This window comes from Adiantum capillus-veneris, chromosome 3, assembly GCF_014529385.1.
Source record: "Adiantum capillus-veneris isolate H3 chromosome 3, ASM1452938v2, whole genome shotgun sequence".
NCBI lineage: Eukaryota > Viridiplantae > Streptophyta > Polypodiopsida > Polypodiales > Pteridaceae > Adiantum > Adiantum capillus-veneris.
This window is the reverse complement of record NC_140933.1, coordinates 78,693,979-78,716,992: the sequence shown is the minus strand read 5'-3', so window position 1 is coordinate 78,716,992 and position 23,014 is coordinate 78,693,979. Positions and strand designations below refer to the sequence as shown.

The window sequence follows — 23,014 nt, the reverse complement described above, 5'->3', positions numbered from 1 at the left end:
GTAGAGCGAAAGTGGATGGGTGGTCCGATCGATCCCTACATAGGGTCCGGTGCTCTACTAATTATTTTGTCATAAACTCTTTTTTTTGATGTTATGGTATACCCAAATTTTGTCATTGCATTAATAAATGGTTGCCTGTTCTATTTAGATGGGCATTTAAAGATTCTCTGTTGTCATCTTCTCATGTCTCTGTGCACTCTATTTCACCCTCCACCATACTTTCTCTCTCTCTCTCTCTCTCTCTCTCTCTCTCTCTCTCTCTCTCTTCTCGCAACGCAGTGTACATATATATTCACCCTCCACAATGTTATATTTTTCTTAAGTACACTTTCATTCATAACACCCATTCAGGGGTACCACTAGTCGCTAGGTACCTCTGGATGCAGTCCGGTTCATGGCCCAAACTCCATGCTTGGTCGGGCACTTGCTTGCTAGATCAGCTTTGGTGTTATAGGAAGTGGAATTTGTGACTCTACTTGTGTTAATTCCCTTATGAGGTTTCTTTGAGGTGATCCTTGATAAGTGATAAGATCTATGATGTGTGGTGCCCTTCTTAACAACCATCATAAATTCCAACTCTAGTAAGATGATGAATTAAAGCTTACAATTCTCCTTGTATTACATGGTTTGTTGGCAAGATATAGTAGTTCTTGGTGGTCTACAAAGGGTATGATGTGTGGTGCCCTTCTTAACAACCATCATAAATTCCAACTCTAGTAAGATGATGAATTAGAGCTTACAATTCTTCTTGTATTACATGGTTTGTTGACAAGATATAGTAGTGCTTGGTGGTCTACAAAGGGGATTGGAATGGAGCGAGATTTTTTAGGGAGCTTTGGAGTGAGCTTTTTTTTGGATATCTTCCCCTATGCAAATGCTTACGCAACTCTGATGTATATTGAAAATTGTATAAAAGTGTAAATTGTATATTTTGTGCATAGACCTCTGGGGAGGGGTATTTCTCACTTTTATTTTTCTTTTCATTCAAAAACCTGCAAGAGGATCTTCCTAGATTTCCCCTAATAATGCATTTCTCAAAATCGTGGAGACATAACAATGCACTGAGAGAGATGCAGAGAAAGGAACTCCATCACAGACAACTTATCACATGAAAGAAAGAGACCAGGGAGAGGATGAGAAAAGACAAGGAGCGAGAACATAACGTGCTATTGATCCTGTTCATTCAAAACCTAAACGTGGTTACAATTTAAAGAAGCTATGGTGGAGAGGAGGCTTTGCAAAAAAGAGCAACCAACCCCCATACGCAATGCCTGTTCTAAGATGCACGTAGAAAGATCTTAAGAGAACAATCAAGAAGCTATGGTGGAGAGGAGGCTTTGCAGAAAAGAGAAACCAACCCCCATGCACAGTGCCAATTCTAGGATGCACGTAGAAAGCTCAAAGAAGGGGAATCTCTTGAAATTCTCTTAAGAGAAACACTAAAAATGAATCGTGGGCACACCTTCAAAAAGAAAAATAGTCACCATGAGGGGGGTAAATTGGAATCTTGCTTTTCACAGTGAGAAAACCGAGCGTTGCAACTTGCATTGCCTCCTGCAGTATAACGATCTTGACAGACCCAGGCAGCAAAACTGAGCCATGGCCATGGACGACGACAACTCCGTGTACGTGGGTGGCCTCTCCTTCGACACTACAGAGGACGCCCTTCGCGACAAGTTCGAGGAATTCGGCTCCATCGTGGCTGTCAAGGTCTCTTTCCATCTCTTTGCTGTTAGTTGCCGATTTCTCGTATGTCTTTATATTTCGGTGTCGAGGCGGCGCAAAACATTCCATGCGTAAGACAATGATTATGCAAGGTCTTAGCTGTGACATGGTCTAGGCTGTTGGGTCATGTAGAGTCACCCTTGCAGAGTGAACGAGAGTCCTGATGTTTTTCGGCAACCATTAGACACTTCTTCTGTGAGTTGATGTGGTCATGGGAAATCTTTGTAATTATTTGTCGCAAATGAAATATAGTAGGAATTCGTGGTCTATGGAGTTTCAAAGTTGCACATGCCATTGTGCATGAAATCATCCAGGGGTACATAGGGAAATACTAAAGCTGTTGCACTTGTTTTTATGCATTCTGTTATGTTACGTAAGGTGAAAACTGTGATAGTTTCCAGTGCAGTGAATTCATTCACTTCCTGAGGGGAGCTTTGTATGCACATTATTTATGGGAGTTGGGCATGGATAGTTCACGATTACTGCTGTAGTCTTCAGCATGACGGAATTAGTCTTGAGCGTCTTTCTAGCTTGCATGGCTTTGTCATGCAAGAGAAACCCTTGTTACATATGTGCTAACGACTTGGCTCTTTGTTGCTTGCACTCTTGCAAATTCCTTCATGATATTATGTGGACAACTAAATTGAATTGTTTTGAAGCTCACAATGTGTGCAACTACTCAAAACAACGGTGTTTGCAGGTGAATTCACTAAGTGTACAGTTGTAAGGGCCACTTCTTGTAGTTAGGGTTTGCTAAATTTTGGTTTCTTATGGTACAATACCTTTTGGATGCTACATTACATATCATATTATTCAAGGCAGACAGTTTCGACTGCTTTCTTTGTCATTTATGGGGCTCACAGCTCATCGCTCTTCATCTTCAGACATGATAGCTCTGATACAATTGTATTTTGACCGGGTCATAAAGCGCAGGCCAAACAGTATCATTATCTCGAGAAGATCTTCTGCTTTTCAACATCTGGATTATGTGACAGTAGCTGTTATATGTCAGAATCTTGATGCGCAGCATGGCATACATTGCTTAAGCTATTGGATTTTAAAGGATGGATCATATCTATTTGCTCCAAGGCCTGAGGTTTATCAGGCTTTCGTGTCCAATTCAAGGTATGTGGGCTATCTGGCTAGATGAAGCAAGCTCGTCAGAGGGAAGCTGAGTTTTGGAGCTGGATAAGTTTTGGCTTGAGCCGTTGATAAGTTGGGTTAGCTGATGGATTGTCTCCATATCCTATTTCTTTGTTTCTTACACTATATCTTGTTGGCGCGTGTTGTATTATGGAATCCATATCTTGGTCTGGCCAATATTTCGATAGTATGTTTCGACTCTAAGCTGCTCTGGTAAGTTTTTATCTCGAGGTGCTCCTAAATTGCTCTCTATCTGTTCAAAGTTGATGGTTCTGTTTAATTATACAGCCTTTACTGCTGTCATGGTCAGGCATGCTTTTTGTTGAGTTATTGTTAGGGTCACATTTTGGAGGAATACAATATCAATAAGCTTTCCTTGTGTGCTTATGGAGTCTGTAAACATGTTAGGACTAGTCTCCTTTTGTGGTTGGACAACACCCTAGCCGCGTTGGAGGCAAGGTATTAGAGGGATTTGTTTTAGGAAAAGAGTTTGCTTTGACAATGAACCTCATCAGAAGAGTTTATCTATGTCTTACGGTGTGGTATTTGAAAAATACTTATCTATCAAGGACTTTCAATTTTGTGCTAAGTTAACCTTCTCCCTCTCTCTCTCTCTAAACATCAGAGTTCAGGTCTAAGCCTATCGACAACTGAAAGTGTTTGTAGTCTATGTATTGCTAGGAGCACTTGAATAGAATCAAGTTATTTACACGCAGAGCAAGTTACTCTCTCCCTTTTGAATGCACATTGATCAGATAATTATTGATAAGGAATCTGGTACTTCTCGTGGGTATGGATTTATTACATTCACCAATCCCCGAGCTGCAACAAAGGCAATTAACAACATGAATGGTGGGGTGAGTACTAAAGTTTGGCTGTTTTGATGCAAGAGGGTGTCTATTCTGTGCTTGAAACTAATTAGCTGTCTGAATTTTTGGATAGTCCATTGAAGGTAGGACGATTAGAGTAAATGAAGCAACTGCAAAAAGTGGGAACCGTTTTGGGCGTGATAATGGTCGATTTGCTGGAGTAAGGGACAGAGGTAGAGGCAGAGATAACCGTGATTTTCGATTCAGGGATCGAGGCGGGTGAGTTATTTTCTCTGTTTAGCTTCACGGTTTTTTCAAACGACATAGTATTAAAAAGATCAATTAATCAATCTTGTAGCTTCAGACTTTCTTTTCCTAAACATTCTGCAAGCATTGGATCTTAAGGGTAATTTTAGATTAGAGGCTGGGACAAAACCCTTGTTTTTTTATATTATGGAGGATTGTTTTATTGGAAGGGCAAAATTAGTCAACTTCGTGGATATGTACAAGTAACTTTCAATCAAATCTACAACCTTATGCATCATGGTGTTGTTGCTTATGTAGTCATAGGTATTCCTGACGAGAGAGAGAGAGAGAGAGAGAGAGAGAGAGAGAGAGAGAGAGAGAGAGAGAGAGAGAGAGAGAGAGAGAGAGAGAGAGAGAGAGAGAGAGAGAGAGAGAGAGAGAGAGAGTACCCATGTACCGGACTCCACAAGTCGAGCACTTCTACAAAGACATCTGTCATTGGTCAATCACATTTCTGTCGAGGGTCTTAGAAACAAATCATGATCATTGTAACCATTTAGCAATCGCATCGAGACCATGCTGATTCTTTCACGGATATCTCGATCTGCAGCTAAGTTCAATTTTCTAACTCCCTTTGTTATTGGCTCTTTCTGTTATACTCAGACATTTGGTATATCTTTGTTGTATTTGGATATGTAGGGTGCTAGTTCACAATTGATTCGACACGGCCCGGCGGAGTTCCGTGCCTAGAGATATTGGTCCCAAGGACTGGCGCCCCTTTCGGTATTTCTTTTTGTATTAATCTGTACCTGAAAGTACAAGGAGTGGGAGGGGTCTCACTCTCAGACTCTGCGTCCAGATGCTGTGCAGAGTGGGAGCCCAACCCACTTATTTAAAGGTTTACAAGAAATGCCAAAAGCAGAGCCCCAAAAGCTTCTATCTTTAAAAAGAAAAGGCTTAAAATAAAGCAAAGCCCAAAAGCTTCCCAAATTATGGCTTGCGTAGAAATTCAGCCTGTCAGCGCTTTTCTTGCCGCAAATTGCGCCGCAAATCACGGAATCCGTACAATGCCACGTTAGTCTGTCTGCGGATTTTCCGAGATTGCCTGCTAGGGAGAGTGTGTATCTGTTGCCACGTCACCCATTTGTGACATACGCCTCTCTTCAAAGCATTGTAATCGCCCTCGATTATGCCTGCAAAACAGACAGAGGCCATAAACTGTCTTAGTAAACACACTGTTAGTACCGACTCACTAGGAAAACACATCTAGCACATGTACCAATCGACAGTCACATCACATGACATCACAGGACATCACTTGACATCACAAGACATCACAAGATATCACAAGATATCACATGACAAATCACATTCCAAATTCATTCGGATCTTAGACCATGATTAATCGGCAACGTATTTAGCAATCGCATCTAGATGCAATCGGGACCTCATAGATGCCTGATGAACTAATCCTTATTGCAATCACGTCTATCGAGATCTTTGAGACCGAAATGCTGCAGTCATTTCGTCTATCGGTCCTTGCACTTAAACAAGTCAAGAACAAATCAATATCATTTTCATTATCGGAAATTCCAGTTTATAAAGTCATACAGCAGAATATTGCTAGCTCACAGTATCCCTGAAACTCAAAAGAGACATCAGTGACTTTAGTATCAAAAATCAGGGCAATCTGTTGACAAAGGAGTGGAGCGACTCCCCTCTTGTGCAATCCCGTTGCACCAAATTCCGCCCAAGCTAAGTTCGAGGTTCTATTTGGAATAGACTATGCTAAACCAAATGCTTCAAGGTAAAGGTTCACAATCTGAGGAGTATCTGTCAGGTCCTCCTCCTCCATCCACTTCGCATCCAATGCGGGATAGTTCTTGAATTTAACCAAGAACCGCCTTCTCATTTTACCTTTTAGCTTTCTATCTTTATGTGCCAAAATCTGTTCTAGAATAAGTATCTTCTTGTTTTCCTCCACGTTGGGTTGCTCATCTGGCTCCCCATCATCGGGCACATCACCTTTAAAAGGCTTCAGGAGACTCACATGAAAAGCATTGTGAATCCTCCAAGTATCAGGCAGCTTTAGTGTAAAGGAGACATCATTTATCTTTTTGGAAATTTGGAAAGGTCCATAGTATCTCATGCTAAGCTTTGGAAAAAGCCGCTCCTTTCCCTTTTTCTTTTTGAGGCGTGCCTTCTCCAAACGTAAGAGCACCCAATCGTTCTCCTTTAATTTCAAATCGCGACGATGTCAATCTGCTGCCTTTTTGTGTCTTTCTTGAGATTTCTCTAAAGTCTCCCGGACCTTGGCAAAAGCTGTGTCCAAGTTCCTCGTGTATTGGTTGGCTTTAAAAATCTTATTTAAGAAGGGTGGTTCCTTCGTAGCACCTTCAATAATCTCAAATGGCGTCTTCCCCGTCGAAGAATGTATCGTGTTATTGTAGTCAAATTCCGCTAAGGACAAATACTTTTCCCATTAAGTCTTTTGATCCGAGATGGAAGACTTCAATAAATCCGGTACAACTGAATTTGCAATCTCTGATTGCCCATCTGTCTACGGGTGGAAAGATAACGAGAACTGCAACCGCGTGCCAATGTTCTCCCAAATAGCCTTCCAAAACAAACTCGTAAATCGGGGATCTCTGTCAGTGACAATTGTCTCAGGCATGCCATGTAATCTGAGTATCTAGGCAATGAACAATCTCGCTAAGTGATCCGACTTGACTGTCTTCTTCACTGGAATGAAATGAGCTTGCTTGCTAAATTTGTCAAGAAGGATGGGACCTTCGTAGCACCTCAATAATCTCAAATGGCGTCTTCCTCGTCGAAGAGTGTATCGTGTTATTGTAGGTAAATTCCACCAAGGGCAAATACTTTTCCCATTGAGTCTTCTGATTCGAGATGTAAGACTTCAATAAATCCAGTACGACTGAATTTGCAATCTGCGATTGCCCATCTGTGTGTGGGTGGAAAGATAACGAGAACTGCAACCGCGTGCCAATGTTCTCCCAAATAGCCTTCCAAAACAAACTCGTAAATCGGGGATCTCTGTCAGAGATAATTGTCTCAGGCATGCCATGTAATCTGAATATCTGGGCAATGAACAGTCTCGCTAAGTGATCCGGCTTGACTGGGGTCTTCACTGGAATTAAATGAGCTTGCTTGCTAAATCTGTCAATAACAGTCCAGATACCATCGTGCCTGCTCTGTATTCTCGGGAGATCAAAAATGAAATCCATTGCAATACTTTCCTAGGGGCGGGTGGATATGGGTAAAGGCTGTAACAATCCCTGTGCTTTATGCCTCTCAAACTTGACCTTCTAGCATACCAAGCAACTGTGTACAAAATCGTCCACGTCCTAAAATGGTGGACAGTTGCATTCGGTTAAAACCTTTTTCCTCAACGGCTGTGTAATGCACAACATCGTTTTCTTCATCAAGTAGCCATCCCGAATGGAATATCCCGCTACTAACTCCCCATTCCATATTCGAGTGAAAATATTTGCAAAATCTGTATCTGTGGCATACTGGTCGACCATATCCTCGAAGCTTCTATGATGTATCGCTGAAATAGCCAGTTGCGACGGTTTCCGGGACAAAGCATCCGCCACCAAGTTCTTCTGTCCCTGCACATGGACAATCTAGACGTGAAAATGTGACAAGATGTTCGCCCAGCGTATCTACTTTTTCGATAGCTGCTTCTGTGACAAGAAGTAGCGTAAACTCAGGTGATCTGTGAAGACCGTAAAATCGGCTCCGAGTAGGTAATGTCGCCACTGAGTAAGAGCATGGATAACCGCCAAAAGCTTTCTCTCATATATCTGTGCTGTCAATTCTGGCCTTGAGAACAATCGGCTCTCTTAGGCAATGACATGGCCTTCTTGCATTAAGACCGCACCCAGACTACGACCACAAGCATCACAATATACTTCGAATGACATCTGCACATCCGGCAAAGTCAAAACTGGTCCTGTAGTCAATTTCTCTTTCAATGTCTGGAAGGCAGTCACCTCTGTGGGTCCCCACGAGAAAGGGACTCCTTTCTGTGTCAAAATATGCAAAGGGGAAGCAACCTCTGCAAACTTCTAATGAACCACCGGTAGTAAGAACATAAGCCTAAGAAGCTTCTAACTTCATGGACATTCTTCAAATCGGGCCAATCACGGATAGTCTCTATCTTGGCCGGATCCATCTGCACTCCTGCTCTGCTGAGACAATGTGTCCCAAAAAGTGTATCTCTGGTAGGAAAGAATCACTCTTCTTTGCATTGATCACTAACTTGTGATCCCGCAGTGCCTGAAAGACTTGTAGTAGATGTCGTCTATGTTCTGCCTCATCCTTGGAGAAAACAATAATGTCATCAAAGAAAGTGCCCACAAAAGATTTGTACTCTTTGAAAATCTTGTTCATCATTCGGTTAAAGGTCGCTGGAGCATCGGTAAGCCCAAAAGGCATCACCAAAAACTCGAATAAACCGAAGGTTGTCCGAAAAGCTGTCTTGTAGACATCTCCCAGCGCAATTCGGATCTGATGATATCCGCTCTTTAAATCGATCCTGCTGAAACAAGAGGATCCCTGTAGTTGGTCTAGAATATCATCAATCCTAGGAATCAGAAATCTGTTCTTGATGGTGATTTTGTTGGAGCTCTATAGGTCAATGCACATTCTCCAAGATCCGTCTTTCTTCAAAACCAACAACACCAGAGAGCAGTGAAGTACTCGGTCGGATAAGACCCTTTTCCAAGAGGTCTTTCACTTGGTTCATAATCTCTTCATTCTGGGCTCGGCTCACATGGTAAGGTGGCCGGTTCGGTGGTGTGCTTCCAGGTATCAGATTAATGATATGATCCTAAGGACGAGCTGGTGGCAACTCGCCTGGCAGGCCTCAAAAGAGCAATTGGCATGAGTGTCAGACTGGATTTCATTAATTTTGAAATGGCCGAAGCCAATACAATAGGGACAGACTCGTCCTTAAGTTTCACATCAAGTACAATGGTTCGGCCCTTAGTGTCGCTTTCTTTGCCCGATAATCGACCACGACGTTGTTCTTATGGTATGAGGGAATTCCTAAGAGGATGTCACAACCTTCCAAGGGCATTATGTAGAAGTCCTCGTGCCCCAAATACCCTTGACAATGCAACCGAAGTTTGCCAATGACAGGTGTAATGGCTGTCCCTGCCTGGTGCCGCTAGAACTGCCTCTGCTTGTGGTCCCATCCAATCGGGTGTAATCTCGAGCCGCGTCGCCAATTCAGGTAAAATGAAGTTGGCCTTGGCTCCTCCATCAAAGAAAATCAGGGCTTCTTGATCTTTCACTTTGCCCCAAGCTCGACAAAGTTCTGTACTCTCATCAATCGTGCTTGGGTCAGTACCCATGCAATCTGGAACTAGTCTTGCTTTCATCGTCCACGTTCCTCAGCTGCTTTTGAACTCTTTGGCCTTTCTTCATCTTGTTCTTTCTGTGCCTTTTTGAGGCACTTCGCGGAGATGTGTCCTTGTTCCCGGCATCCAAAACACTTCCCCTCTTTGATGTAGTTGGCTCCCTCCCGAGGAGTGAGCTGGGGTCGTGCATCCTTATCTTTCTGATCTTGGGGGCTCTTCTTCTTTCTACTTTCATTTAGAAGTCTGCTCTGTTTTCTGCATCATTATCTCATCTGTGGGGTAAGTGAAACTGCCTGAGTGTATGGCAAAACCCCGTTTTGCATGACTCATCAGTCCTTGAATAGAATTCGACTTTTGCTCTAAGCAGTGATCTCGGATCTCCGTAGGAAGTCCCAAGGTAAACCGCTCAATTTGTTCTTTAAACGAGATCTTCTTAAATGAAGAAGCAGATAGAAAAGAGCTCCAAAATCTCTCGCAATGTGCGTCCAAGGTATCTTTCTTGGTCATCCGGAGATGGTTCCAAGCAGTTCGTATGTCGCGTTCGTCCTCCCGAGTCAACCAAGAAGAAATAAAAAGCCTTTTAAATTTCTGCCATTTAACTGGCATTTTCTTCTTCAGTAGAAGAGTGGACCACCATGTTCGAGCATTTCCCTTTCCCTTGAAGTAAGAGGTAGCCCTCCGAATCTTGGAGTGCTGTGAGTAATGTCCTCAGAGAAAGCTATATCAAACTGTTGTATGAAGGCCAAAGCTCTCGAAGCATCTTAGAATCCAGAAAAAAGTGTCAAATTTAATTGACTGTCCACCTTCTTTAAATTCTCGAACTTTCTTGCTTTTATCCTCTAGAAAATCATATTGGTTGGCTTTATAGAAATTCTTTTTCTTTGCATAAAATCTATGGTCATCGGAGTCCGGACTATCTGAAGACGAGTCCTCTATAAAACTGTCAGAAACTGGGCGAACCTTAGGCTTCTTTGCCTTTTTCTTACCCTTTCCGAAGCTTTGCTTTTTGCTTTGCTTTTTCCCTTTCCTGTCTTCTTCGTGCGAGTCAGAAGAGCTAGAAGAACTGTCAGAAGAAGAAGAAGAAGAAGAAGAAGAAGAAGAAGAATTGGACACTTCTTCAAATGCACATGCTTCTTTTGCTTTCGTGCCGAGACAAAAGTAGATCGACGACCCAAATAACCTGGGAAGTAAGTGCTTTTCTTCTGCTTTTTGTCGTGCTTTTTGGCTTTGTTGGTTGCGTCAAAAAGCTGGGTAATTCCTGTATCAACCACCTATTCTAATTCTTGCTCTGTAAACTTCCTCGGAGTAGGAGGTTTCTTGAGTGCCGGTTTGAGGTGGTCCTGTGGCCTTACGCCGTTTAGAGTGCACTTCGTCAAAAGGCAAAATTTTGCAAATTTTGGATTCTTCGCAAGGTTGATCATCATCTTTGTCGCATAGTCAACCAATTGTCGATGCTCCATCTCTTCAATCTCCGCCTGAGTAGGCCAAGGCGGGCCGTACTCGTGAGAATCTTCTTTGTGATATCTTCCCGCATCCCCAGATGCAGAGGAACTCGACTGATCTCTGTTTGAATCCATAAGTGTTGCGAGAAAAAGGATCGGATTTTTCGATAGAAGAGAAATCGGCCGTGCTCTGATACCACCGTAACAAACTTGGACACTAAGTCAAGATTCTATTGCGACACAACAGAGATTCACTTCAAAACAGTTCACAATTCACAATTGATTCGACACGGCCCAGCGGAGTTCCGTGCCTAGAGATATTGGCCCCAAGGACTGGCGCCCCTTTCGGTATTTCTTTTTGTATTAATCTGTAACTCAAAGTACAAGGAGTGGGAGGGGTCTCACTCTCAGACTCTGCGTCCAGATGCTCTGCAGAGTGGGAACCCAACCCACTTATTTAAAGGTTTACAAGGGATGCCAAAAACAGAGCCCCAAAAGTTGCTATCTCTTTAAAAAAAAGGCTTAAAATAAAGCAAAGCCCAAAAGCTTCCCAAATTATGGCTTGCGTAGAAATTCCTTGCGCAAAAGCAAAGCTGTTGTACAGTCCAGCACAAAAAGCGGAATTCCGTACCAGCCTGTCAACGCTTTTCCCGCCGCAAATCACGGAATCCGTACACTGCCACGTCAACCTGTCTGCGGATTTTTCGGGCCTGCCTGCCAGGGAGAGTGTATCTACTGCCACGTTACCCATTTGTGACAACCATTTCTGGACATCTTTGTCACGGAAAACCCCTCCAGATTCATTTGTGTTTTTGACCTTCATGTGCGTTTTTGGGTTTTCAGCCCATTTTCGACGGTTTTATTGGTCACTTTGTGTTGTTGACACACCTTCCCTACACCCTCTGCACTGCTCTGGACCCTGCCTAGAGCGTATGAGCACGCTGAAAATCGCTGGACAGCAGCGTTTTCATCACCTTGCAGTTGTGTTTTTGGGTGGACAGCAGACACCTGGCTTGTGTTTTTCACAGAGGATGAAGTTACCTCTTGCCAGGACACCATCCGGTGGTGGTGCGTACGGTCTCTCAATGACTGCTGAAGTACACGGTATCTTCGACATCGGCTTGATCATCTACGGGCGTACGATCCTTGGGAGATCCATTCATTCCAGCCATCATTTGGTGGTTGCGCACTCTAGAGGTGGTGGTGAGTTGTGGTTTTCTATGGACACACCTATGCACTCAGCTGAGGAGTTCACACGAGATATGGCCATGCTCATGGCATATGGGATTCTGACTTCCCCAGAGAGGACACCACCATCTTGGGTGGACTGACACTTACCACTTGACCTCGACACGTCAGGTCCCTTGCTTACACAGGAGCATCTACATGGACTTAGGGAGAGGATCTTGGATCTCTTCTTGGACAAGTTCATTGCTTGGCTCTACAGACTGGAGTGGGACTTTAGTGCTTTGGACTCTCTTGGAGAGTTTACCCGCAAGATGCGGGAGTTCAGGCATCCCACGACTACATCCGGACTCACCCGGAGCTTGGCTTGGATGGTAGTGCAGTTGCTCTTCTACACTCCTGATCATTTAGATTGCTACCTTCAGAGTTTCTTACACTCACCCTCGACAACCTTACGACAGACCGACCTGGGCAGTAGGCCACTCCTAGCTCATTCACCTTGAGAGCCACACCGAGTTGCGGTTTGGTGGCGTTGTTGGCGCGGATTCTGTTTTGGTTGACAACGGAGGATTGGAGGCAGGAGATACAAGCAAGACGGCGCAGACACATTTGTATGGCTTGTCCTCTTCTCAGAGATCATTCATAGCGCAGACTTCTCAGGCTGACTTCCCTTCTTCATACAGGATGATTACGGTGTAGACAGCTTGGTCTGACCACACCTCTTCTCAGAGGCCCTTCACAGCGTAGACTGTTGAGTCTGGCGTTCCCCTCATCTTGGATTATCCTATCTATTGACAGGACACCATCCGTTGGTGATCCGTGCGGTCTCTCGGTGACTGGTGCAGCTTACGGTAGCTTCTACAATGCAGACTGTTTAGTCTTGCTTTCCTTAATTCGGAGGAGGTTTATGGCGCAGATTACTATATCTGGCCTTCTTGGAGTTTTACACAGCTTAGCCACCTGGCCACATTGGGTTGCAGGTTCATGCATTGACAGGCTTTCGATCATTCTCATGATAGTCCCTGGGCTTCTCCATTTTCTCCAGACGGTTTGACTACACACCACAGATCCTATTGGGCAGGGCACTTGCAGGTCTATTGGCACTTCTTTTGTTTTTACACTTAGTTCGGGACCTTCATGCTGTATCTTCACACTGTATCGGCGGAGTACGTCAATTTGCTACACTGCTCGTGACAACACTTTACCATGGAGATCTCTCGGTGGTCGAGATACCCCAAACTGCTGCTACACTCATGGAGTATTGTCCTTCAGTGGACATCGCAGCAGACATCTTCATCATTTGCCTCACATCTTCCGGTTTGTTTAGCATCGGGTGCTGAGAGGGGGTGTTAGACTTACACCACTTTGCTGCTTCACAGGTCTAGGGCATACTTGCACGGCTAGTATGTCTCCGGGCTGGCCACCCATAGTCTAGGTTGTACCTAGTCTAGCCGCGTGAGTTTGGGGCCGGCCACCCACTTTTGTCCGGGCGCCCACATATAATTCCATATATCATTTTTCTGCTGGGTTGTGGGGAATTTTATCGGGCCTTGCCCTATCTCCCCTTGGGCACCTATTTATAGGCCTAGGGGGTACTCACTTCCACCATCTTGTCATTGTGTATTGGGTCTTTTGCTCATGGTAGTCATGGGGGACTGATCGTGGAGAACTATAACCAAATCCAACTATCGGCTATGGAAAATGGATCGACCACCGCTGAGCTAGAAGCCTATGCATGGTCAAAGTTCCCAAGGAAGCCGTCAGTTTGTTTGGCTTGGAATTGTGAAGCCAAAAGCAAATACACGAGTTTGCTAGAGGAGAGAGGCAAAGGAAAGTTTGACAAGGATGGCAAAACTAGAGATCGGCATGGCACACGTGACGGCGACTACAGTGGCCATGACGCCAGATTTTTAGTCAGAAGGTAGTTGCCGCCACTAGCTTTAGCCAAAGAGAGGCTTGTGAGTGGCAAGCAATGCTCCCTATAAATAGTTTGGACCCTTGTGTTGGAGTTCAAGTTATTGGTGTTTGAACCCGTGGGTCGAAGTTCAATGCACATGCATCTGACAGGGAACCAATCAGACGTATCTAAAACACTACGGATGTGCGCGCCAATCCATTGTTGTTGGTCGGTTATGGACAGGATGTGTTTCAAAGTTCATTGTCTGGAAAGTTTGGACGTGATGTGTTCACAGTTCACACGAATGGGGATTCTTGGATGTAGTGTAGTCTACAACTCAATGTTCTACAAGGTAACTGATGCTCAATATGGCATTCTTCCAAGGTAAAAAGTTGTGGGTAGCATAATCGAGGCATTCAGTTATTCCGGCCGGTGCTGGGGTGTCCATGGTAGCTTCTTCATCGACTTGGTCTCACTATTTATGTCCACTATGAGTTGCAATGAGGGTGTTAAAGTTATGGCATCTCAAGTGAATGACCCAATGTGATCCCATTGTTTATTTTGGCTTTTAGGTATTTATTTCACTTATTTGTCAAAGTTTGGGTAGGGCAATTTACAAGGTGGCTTTATAAGCACACGTAGTCCCCCATTGTATTATCATCAATTCATTGCCAAGCTTGGTCGGTTCATGAGTCTCTCTCTCTCTCTCTCTCTCTCTCTCTCTCCCTCTCTCTCCTTGTTGCTTTATACTTCTGCATCATCGACTTGACAGTTGGGTATGTCTTTATCAACTTGAGTTTTGGTTGAATCGTAAAATCACCTTTCTCCAATTTGTGTGAGAGAATTTATTAGCTTCCTCTTTAGGAAGGTCTTTTTTCTTGTACTTTTGATTCACAAAAGAGAGTGTTGAAGTGTCATGTGTATGCCTTTCCTAGGCCTTCGCCACACAATGATTTTCTCCAAGAGTGTGGCTCATGGGCCTTCATATGCTCCAAAAAACAAGAAAAATGACTAGTTTAGGGAATGATAATGACCACTATCTCTAGTTTATACCTTGCACTTTTCTTTAAGGGTGAATCTGGGCTTTTCCTGGATTCATCTAGGTATATTTTTTAGTCGTATAGCAGACATGCAGACTTCACATTTTGTAGTTTTCGTCCGAGTTACGACTGGTTGATATTAAGCTAATTCTTTCTATCTGTTGCGCGTACGCCCCATCAACTATCTCATTTTTGTGCTAATTTTTCTGATTTAAGGCTTCTTTTAGTGCTAGGCTTCATTATGGTTGAGTCTGCCCTTGATCTCTGGAGTCGTGAGAGAAACTCAGCATGCTGAACATTGTGTTGATGTATGCTCGTGTGTGTGGGCGTGTGTGGTGTGTGTTGTGTTTGGGAGCATATGTTAGTACCTAGCTCTACACCTACTATGGGGCACTGATGACATTAGTGGGGACGTGGTGGTATTTAGTCAATACTATGCACGATGGAGCTGATGGTTCTATTGTCTTGTGGTGTCACGTGTGCACTGCACTTGCGCCACGCGGACAAGCTTTTGCTGTTGTCTAGCGTCAGTCGTAGTTAGCGTAGGACCTAGCCTAGCACCTATGTGAGCATCTAGGAGGACGTGCATGTCCAGGCAGGTCATAGTTGCATACCCTCTCTTGCACAGTACAATCATTCCAGCATATATGCACTTTACCGCGTGTGAACCACCTCTAGCATGGCATTTAAGTATTTCAGAAGGACTGCTCGCCCAGCTCTATATAGGCAGCCTTGGGTCAGTGCTACCAAGAGGAGGAGGAGAGCAAGTCGGTACTGAAGTACCCACTTCATCAGCACCCCCAAAGTACCTGACGTTTTCAGGCCAGATCGCCCGCGTCTCCTCAGCACCTCATCTGCGTTTTCAGCCCAGGACAGTTAGTGTTTTCAGCCCAGAACAGTTAGCATTTTTAGCCTTGCATCACCAGCGTTTTCCATCTACAACATCAGCCTCTAGCACCGTGGCAGATCAGCGGTTTAGCCATCAGATTTCAGCATTCAGACCTTAGCGTTTTTAGTATCCAGCCGTAGCCTCGCAGACCCGAAGTACCAAACACCAACAGTACCCGCAGTACCAAGCACCCGCAGTACCCAACACTTAGCCTCTCAAGGACCAAGCACCTACTGGAGTACCCCTCAACACCTACCGCAGTACCTATCAGCATCTCAGCAGTACCAAGCATCTACACCAAGTACCCATCGGCATCTCAACATTTAACATCATTGTATCAGCATTTGTGCAAGAAATAAAGAAAGTACTTGCTCTAGCGGGCCCTTGAGGGTGGTTGGGACCCGACATGCTGTGTCGTCTCTCTCTCTCTCTCTCTCTCTCTCTCTCTCTCTCTCTCTCGTTTCATTGTGCTCAGTTCAGTTTCTCTTTTCAAGTGAAGTAAAGTAACCTTGTGTTTGTGCGGAGTACTAGATCTGAGCTAAATCCTTAAACACTTCCGTTGCACGGATTACAGAAAATGTATATGCTAGAAGATCTGAGAGGTTTTTGTTGAAAACAAAGAGAGTCATGGTAATTTCTTTTGATAGTTTATGGAGATTTTGGGGATCACACCGTTGTAGTGGCTTCACTTTATACATTTATCGCCCTTGAGATTGGACATTTTGAAGATCACACCGCTATGGTGGCCGTTTTGTACGTTTATCTTGAGGTTGTGCCCTTGATATGTTCGTGGAGCATTTCCTTGGCCTTGTTCATATTTGGTGGTTTGACATTTCCCTAAAAGAGTTTCTCATGGGGCCTTTATTATAGGTTCCGAGATCAAGGAACCTCCTCAAAGTACAATGGAGGGATGATGCTGGTGGGGGGGGGGGGGGGAGAGAGAGAGAGAGAGAGAGAGAGAGAGAGAGAGAGAGAGAGAGAGAGAGAGAGAGAAGAAGAAGAAGAAGAAGAGTGTTTTAACGTCGTAGGAAACTATCCCAAGAGACTTGAAAGATCTATCCGATGAGGAGAGTTGAACTCAAGCGAATGGCATAACCAATCTACCACACTTGGGTGATAGAAAGGTTATACCATTTTCCTCGTTTTGTTAGAGCGCGCGCGCGCGCACACACACACACACACACATGAGAAGAAGAGTATTTTAGCGTTGTAGGAAACTATCTCAAGAGACCTGAAAGATCTATCCGACGAGGAGAGTTGAACTCAAGACGTGTTATTTAAGAGGGAAATGGCATAACCAATCTACCACACTTGGGTGATAGAAAGGTTATACCATTTTCCTCATTTTGTTAGCGCGCGCGCACACACACACGCACACACATGAGAAGAAGAGTATTTTAGCGTCCTAGGAAACTGTCTCAAGAGACGTGAAAGATCTATCCGACGAGGAGAGTTGAACTCAAGACGTGGTATTCAAGAGGGAAATGGCATAACCAATCTACCACACTTGGGTGATAGAAAGGTTATACCATTTTCCACGTTTTATTAGCGCGCGCGCGCACACACACACCCGAGAAGAAGGGTATTTTAACGTCGTAGGAAACTATCCCAAGAGACGTGAAAGATCTATCCGACGAGGAGAGAAACGTTAGAGAGAGAAGATGGAGAGAGAGAGAATGTGTGCTCAAGCTTCATGGGGAAAAACTCTGTTATCACAAGAGTTGACTACAAGTCTCACAACTCTATAATATAATACTAGAATGGGACTTCTTGCTCCTCCCTACATAGGGAATTAAACAAGAATGCCCAACCCACATGTGAACAACTGATGCCAAATAAATGGGAATATGAAGGGCAACCAACAAAAAGGACACAAGTGGCTCATTGAACCAAATTTGGGGAACTTGACGTCTAGACTCTAGAAAAGCCCCATAAGGTTGAGCACAAACACAAAAGCCTTTGCTCGCAAGATCTATATGGGAAAACCTAGGAGATGACCTCCAAAACTCTTAACACCTCCTCTCAGATCCTTGGCACACAACAAGCCCATGAATCTAGGGCCTTCAAGAGTGACGAGGAATTGCAAGTTTAGTCCGCCATTGCATCAATCACTCCTCTATATAGAGAACGGTAGGGCCCATGATCGACAATCTTGTCCACCAATGACAACCAAGTGCGCACAACCGCCATCGGTGTTTGCTATGCTCTAGAAACTTGTGTCAACTGTACAAGCTAGAGCTCTGTTGCTCAAACACCATGCCGTGTTGGCATCTCATCAATAGCCATAGGATATAGGAAAATTGGAGATCGGCCACACCCCCTCCAGGAACTAGTCGAGCCATCTTGCTCCAAAGGCCGGCTCACAATGCCAGAAGCCAACATACATGTGTCGTGCCCGAGTATCCCAAAGATGGACAACCTTTGACTCGTATGCCACACCATCCTCAAACATATCAAGTCGATGCAAGACATGAGAGAAATCCACCATAGACCGGTGCAAACCAGGATCCAAGGTTGAAAGTAACCTCCCATTGAAAGGGATCTCGAATCTTCTTAGCAAGGGCAGGTACACTAGCTGAAATTGGTTAAAAGTACCCCCATTTGTTGCACACAAGTCTCCAACCAGCGGGCTGAAAACTTGCAAAGGTTTCGGGCATGAACTGTCGCACACAAATCACCTTGAATCAGATCTCGTCCAACTCCCCGTTGAGAAAACAGCAACACTCCTCGGTCAAAAACCGTCTGAAAACGCAAGTTCACAGCCTTTTTTTGCGACAAAAATGCAGCAGGGACAGATCAACCCCCTCTTGATGCAAAAATGCTGGTCCAAGGGTGATTTCCGAGACGTAAACGCAGCCAGAACTTGCCTTCCTACTGGCTGAAAAACGCAGCCTAATTCAGCCCCCTTGTGCTCGGGATCCACTAGGTGGCATCAAGCCTAGGCTTTGATACCATGTCAAAGGCCGGGCATAGCCTCACAAGATCTAGACGGGAAAACCTGGGAGATGACTCCCCCCCCCCCCACACCAAAACACCCACCAAACAACACTAGAAACAAAAACGTGGGTTTTCAAACCCTTCCAAAAAACTAGGCAGAGAGTTTATTAAGATGTAGCAAGCTTTAAAGTTTTTGATTTCATAACAGATAGAGGTGTCTTGCTTTAGAGTTTTAAAGCAGAAGCAAGAGAGAAGACTCTCTGCTGTAAGCTTTAAAAGCAGTCTTGTTTTTGAGTTAATAAAGCAGAAGCAAGAAAGAAGATTTCTGCCGTAGAGATAGGAAGTAAGCTCTATTCAAGAGATGAAGCTGATGGATCATGGTTATATTGACTTGCCCTTGATCTCCAGAGTCATGACAGAAACTCAATACTTTGAGCTGTGTTGATGTATGCTCATGTGTGTGCGTGTGGTGTGTGCTGTGTTTGGGAGCATATGCTAGTACCTAGTTCTACACCCATTATTGGGCACTGACAACGTTAGTGGAGATGTTGTGGTACTTAGTCAATACTATGCATGATGAAGCTGATGGTTATTTTGTCTTGTGGGTGACGACCATGAAGGCTGAATTTGGGCTTATCCGAGATTCATCTAGGTATAGATATTGATTGTGGATGGCCTATATCTGACACTTTCCTTTATAGGCTTATCCTGGATTCATCTAGGTTTAAATCTATTCTAAAGAGCAGGAACCAGTTTGACTGGTTGTTCAAAGTTTCACCAAACTTAGCTTCTCTGGGTAATTTTCCTATAGCTATTTTCACTTAGCGGCAGTTGTGACAATGCTGAGTACTGTTTGATGTGTTAATGTGGATGAGGTTGAGTATTAGCGATATGGTAGACTTACAGGTCTGAGCTACTTTTTGGGAGTGAGTGGTTGTTAAATCTGATAGAAACGATACACGTAGATTCGCCGTCAAAAAATTGATTGCAAGTCCTTTTGAATCATGCAATTGTTTTATTGACCTTTTGGAAGTATACGTGTCCTCAAGCTTCTTTTTGGTTCTTGTGTATAATTTGGTGATGTGGTGCTGAATGCATTCTGAACTCTTCTGTCACATCATGTCGTGATGTGTGTTTGCTCATGAAAGTTGTTCATGAACATTACTTGGGAGGTAAATTTCTGAAATACAAGCACTTTGCCTGGGAGGCCTCGGGCTTGAAAAACTGAGCCTGGACCTTGATACAGGATATGCTGTTGCCTATGCGTCACCAAATAATGAGCTTATGCTTATGTGTCCTCAAATAATGAGGAGTTTTGTTATTATTGAGTCTATTTTAGTCTCTCACAGCGGTCACTTCACTTGTAAAGATAATCGTTTGTTTGCTTGTTTCAAACTTGAAATCCTTTGCCTGGATTGGCTGTCAGTTGTCTAGTCATTCAATGTCTTTTTGTTTCTGGATTGAACAGGAACGCGCGTCAATTTTCACCACCAAGGAATAGAAGGTTATCACCAGGAGCATATCATTCTGACAGGGGTCGGCTGCCCACACATCGGCGTAGTCGTTCACCACAAGGAGGTGACTAAGTAGTGGTTGCTGGTTGTATCATTCAATATTACACTCCCTTTCTTAAGCTACGAATGTGATGTTGCAGGTCGTAGCTTATCCAGGAGTGCATCTCCAATAGGTAGACAGGATAATCGTAGTTCCCCTTCACCCTCACCTCGAAGCTCTGATCGGTAGGTCTGCTTGGTCTTTTGTCCTTGGCAACAAAAAAGGAGTAATATATACTGATCATCAAGAATTCAAATGTCAAAGAAAAAGTTATGTCAATCATCTCACTTTTCAGGTAGGTTTGAAATGCGTTTACTGGCCTTGCAGTTTACAGAGTACAGATGGGGCAAATAAGAAGCACATTAAGTTGAACAAGAAAGCAGCCAAAGAACGAGAGGAGGAGTTAATAAAGGTGAACTAGGCTATATCCACAAGATAATTTATTTGGAATATAAAGGTGAACTCAGCTATATCCATAAGATAATTGACTATTTGAAATCTTGATCATTATCAATCCCTCTTTCTGGCTACGTGAATAAATGCTGATTGGAGATGAGTAAGGCTGCTTGACACTTTTGTTTTCGAGTTAAATGAATGTCGCTTGCTTACAACGCATCTGGTGTTTCTTGTTCATCTCAGATAAAGGATGATTTAGAAAAAGCTAATCAAAGGCGTGATGAGCTAAGAATACGGGTATGATGCTACTGTCAAATGCTTAAAGAGCTTAATGATTAGATTACTCGCATGAAGCGTCTCAATCATGTAGCTTCAGCCTTTGACTCATTCTGACAGAAGAATTTGGTTAATGTGTTGCAGCTAGCTAGTTTAGAGGAAGAAAACGCATCTAAGGATTCACAAATCACAGAACTACAAACCAAATCTCAGGTAAACTAGTATCTTTGGACACAGCGTTTGTGGGCTGCTGCTGGCTGAAGGGCACTTAGCGGACTCATTAATTCTAATTTATGATGCAGAAACTGGAGGAATCTCTAACTGCAGCAGTGGCTGCTACTTCTCAGAAACAGACCCAACTTCTAAAGGTTTGAGTTGTACATGCTCGGCGCGCGCTTGTGCTTGCGTTGTTGTCTGTATGAGTGCATGTGCATAGTTAGGTGTGTGTTGTGTTTTGTGGCACATGTGATGCGGTTTTGCATGTGTTGACATACAAGAATTGAGAGCATTGCCTTGCTATCCTCTAATTACAGCTGCAGAGGGCATTTCTTCAAGTACGCAATTGTGCCGAGCAACTTCGAGTAAGCGAAAATGAATTGCAGGTCTGGAGTTCCCTGATGATTGAGTTTGCCTTGGCCGTTTGATTGAGTTTGCCTTAGGTGTTGATAAGCATCAATATGAATTAGTTTTTGTATTAGTTTAAGGAGCTTCTGCAAAGTGCAAGTGGTAGTGCATGTTGGTGGTGCCGTCTCAACCGAATCGTGTTACTGTGTTGACAGGCTTTGATTGATGGTGCAGCTAGAGAGGCAAACATTACTGGCGCGGAGCTTCACGAAAAGCGCGGGGCAAAACTTGGGCTAGAATCGGAAGATGTGGAGTGGAGAGACGATGAGGATGCAGGCCCCGTCAATATTGATGATTAACTGTATACTAAGGACAGTGTATACTAAGGACAGATAGTAGATGTAAACACTTTGTAGAGTGTTCGGGTGGGTGGGTAAAGACCTGCGCTCAATTCCCAGCGGTGCTGAGAAGCTCCATGTACAGTTAGTTGCTGTTGTGCTATGTTGAGTTTGGGTCTACAGTGATATCCGAAGCAGAGATGGGCTATGCCACGGCTTCTCTTATACTTGAAAATAGACCACATTTTTTGCTTTCCACCTTCAAAATAACCTTCCTTTGAAGCTCGCAACAATCGGAGTAGATGATTACCCTTAGTAACAGTACATTATTAGCCTGCTGCTGGTGAAATTACTATTGTTTTGTATCTGAAAGTAAGTGCACGAATGTATGGTCTCTTCTTCTAGAATTTTAAACTGTAGGCTGGGTTCAGAAGACCCGACGGAAAAGGTCAACACAGGTTCGTGCAGCTAAGGTGGCTCACAGCGATCGGGGTGAAGAAAAGAGGGGCTTTTGAAACCCCCCCTCCCCCCTTTGGAACTGGGCGGCCGTTGGGAGCCTGTCAGTGCAACAAGCAGGACGCTGACCGCGCTCTTCTATCGACGTGCTGTGGCTGTTTTGATTCACAGCTCTTCTTCTGCACCTTGTGAATAGCAAGTACTGAGGCACACCAAAAGCTCGTATCTATTGCTGGGCTTGTCTGAACCCAGCCATAAATGTCACCATGTAGGAAGGCCTTCATAAATTATAAGGTGGAAAGTAGTAGTTTGATAAGGACCATTTGTGCATTTTGAGATAAGACACTCTGAAAAACAAGCATGGTTTTGTTGGAAGCACTTGAACAAGGCAAATGTTGATGCACTGACAAACAGTACAAGGTTGTATACTGAATATGGATCATTGCTGAGTTAGTGTGCCTTAAAACATTTGCTACTAGAGGGTAAGTGGAAGCTAGAATTATGGCCGAATAGAACTGACAGTCGGGAGGTGCAGGCTAGGGCGTATGTGGATCTATCAGGAGAAAAAGAGATGATGCAATGGAAGGTATTTCTGTGAAGAAAAGGGTATGAGAGTTTTTAAGCTGTACGGGTATTGCAGTGAAAAAAAGGGTAAGAGAGCTTTTAAGCTGTACAGGTATTGCACTAAAAAAACGCTTTTAAGCTGTAATTGTTATGTGCTCTCTCCCGT

General features: G+C 43.9%; 1 protein-coding gene across 4 annotated transcripts; it reads left to right on the top strand.

Moving 5' to 3' along the window:
* The first annotated feature begins 1,514 nt into the window (after nucleotides 1-1,514).
* Nucleotides 1,515-22,084, top strand: LOC147461162 (uncharacterized). Of its 4 annotated transcripts, none has more exons than XM_086508789.1 (12): nucleotides 1,572-1,710; nucleotides 2,659-3,081; nucleotides 3,624-3,725; nucleotides 3,811-3,956; nucleotides 20,169-20,278; nucleotides 20,355-20,439; nucleotides 20,582-20,666; nucleotides 20,894-20,947; nucleotides 21,071-21,139; nucleotides 21,229-21,294; nucleotides 21,460-21,528; nucleotides 21,706-22,084. In XM_086508789.1, exons 3-12 carry the CDS (start codon nucleotides 3,714-3,716, stop codon nucleotides 21,847-21,849), a joined length of 840 nt encoding a protein of 279 aa, XP_086364915.1. In that variant the 5' UTR covers nucleotides 1,572-1,710; nucleotides 2,659-3,081; nucleotides 3,624-3,713; the 3' UTR covers nucleotides 21,850-22,084. The 4 variants fall into 4 exon arrangements, with proteins under 4 accessions (XP_086364913.1, XP_086364912.1, XP_086364915.1 ...); XM_086508788.1 differs by having other exon boundaries at nucleotides 1,573-1,710; nucleotides 2,426-3,081; XM_086508787.1 differs by lacking the exon at nucleotides 2,659-3,081 and having other exon boundaries at nucleotides 1,515-1,710; nucleotides 21,725-22,084.
* The last annotated feature ends 930 nt before the right edge of the window (nucleotides 22,085-23,014 follow it).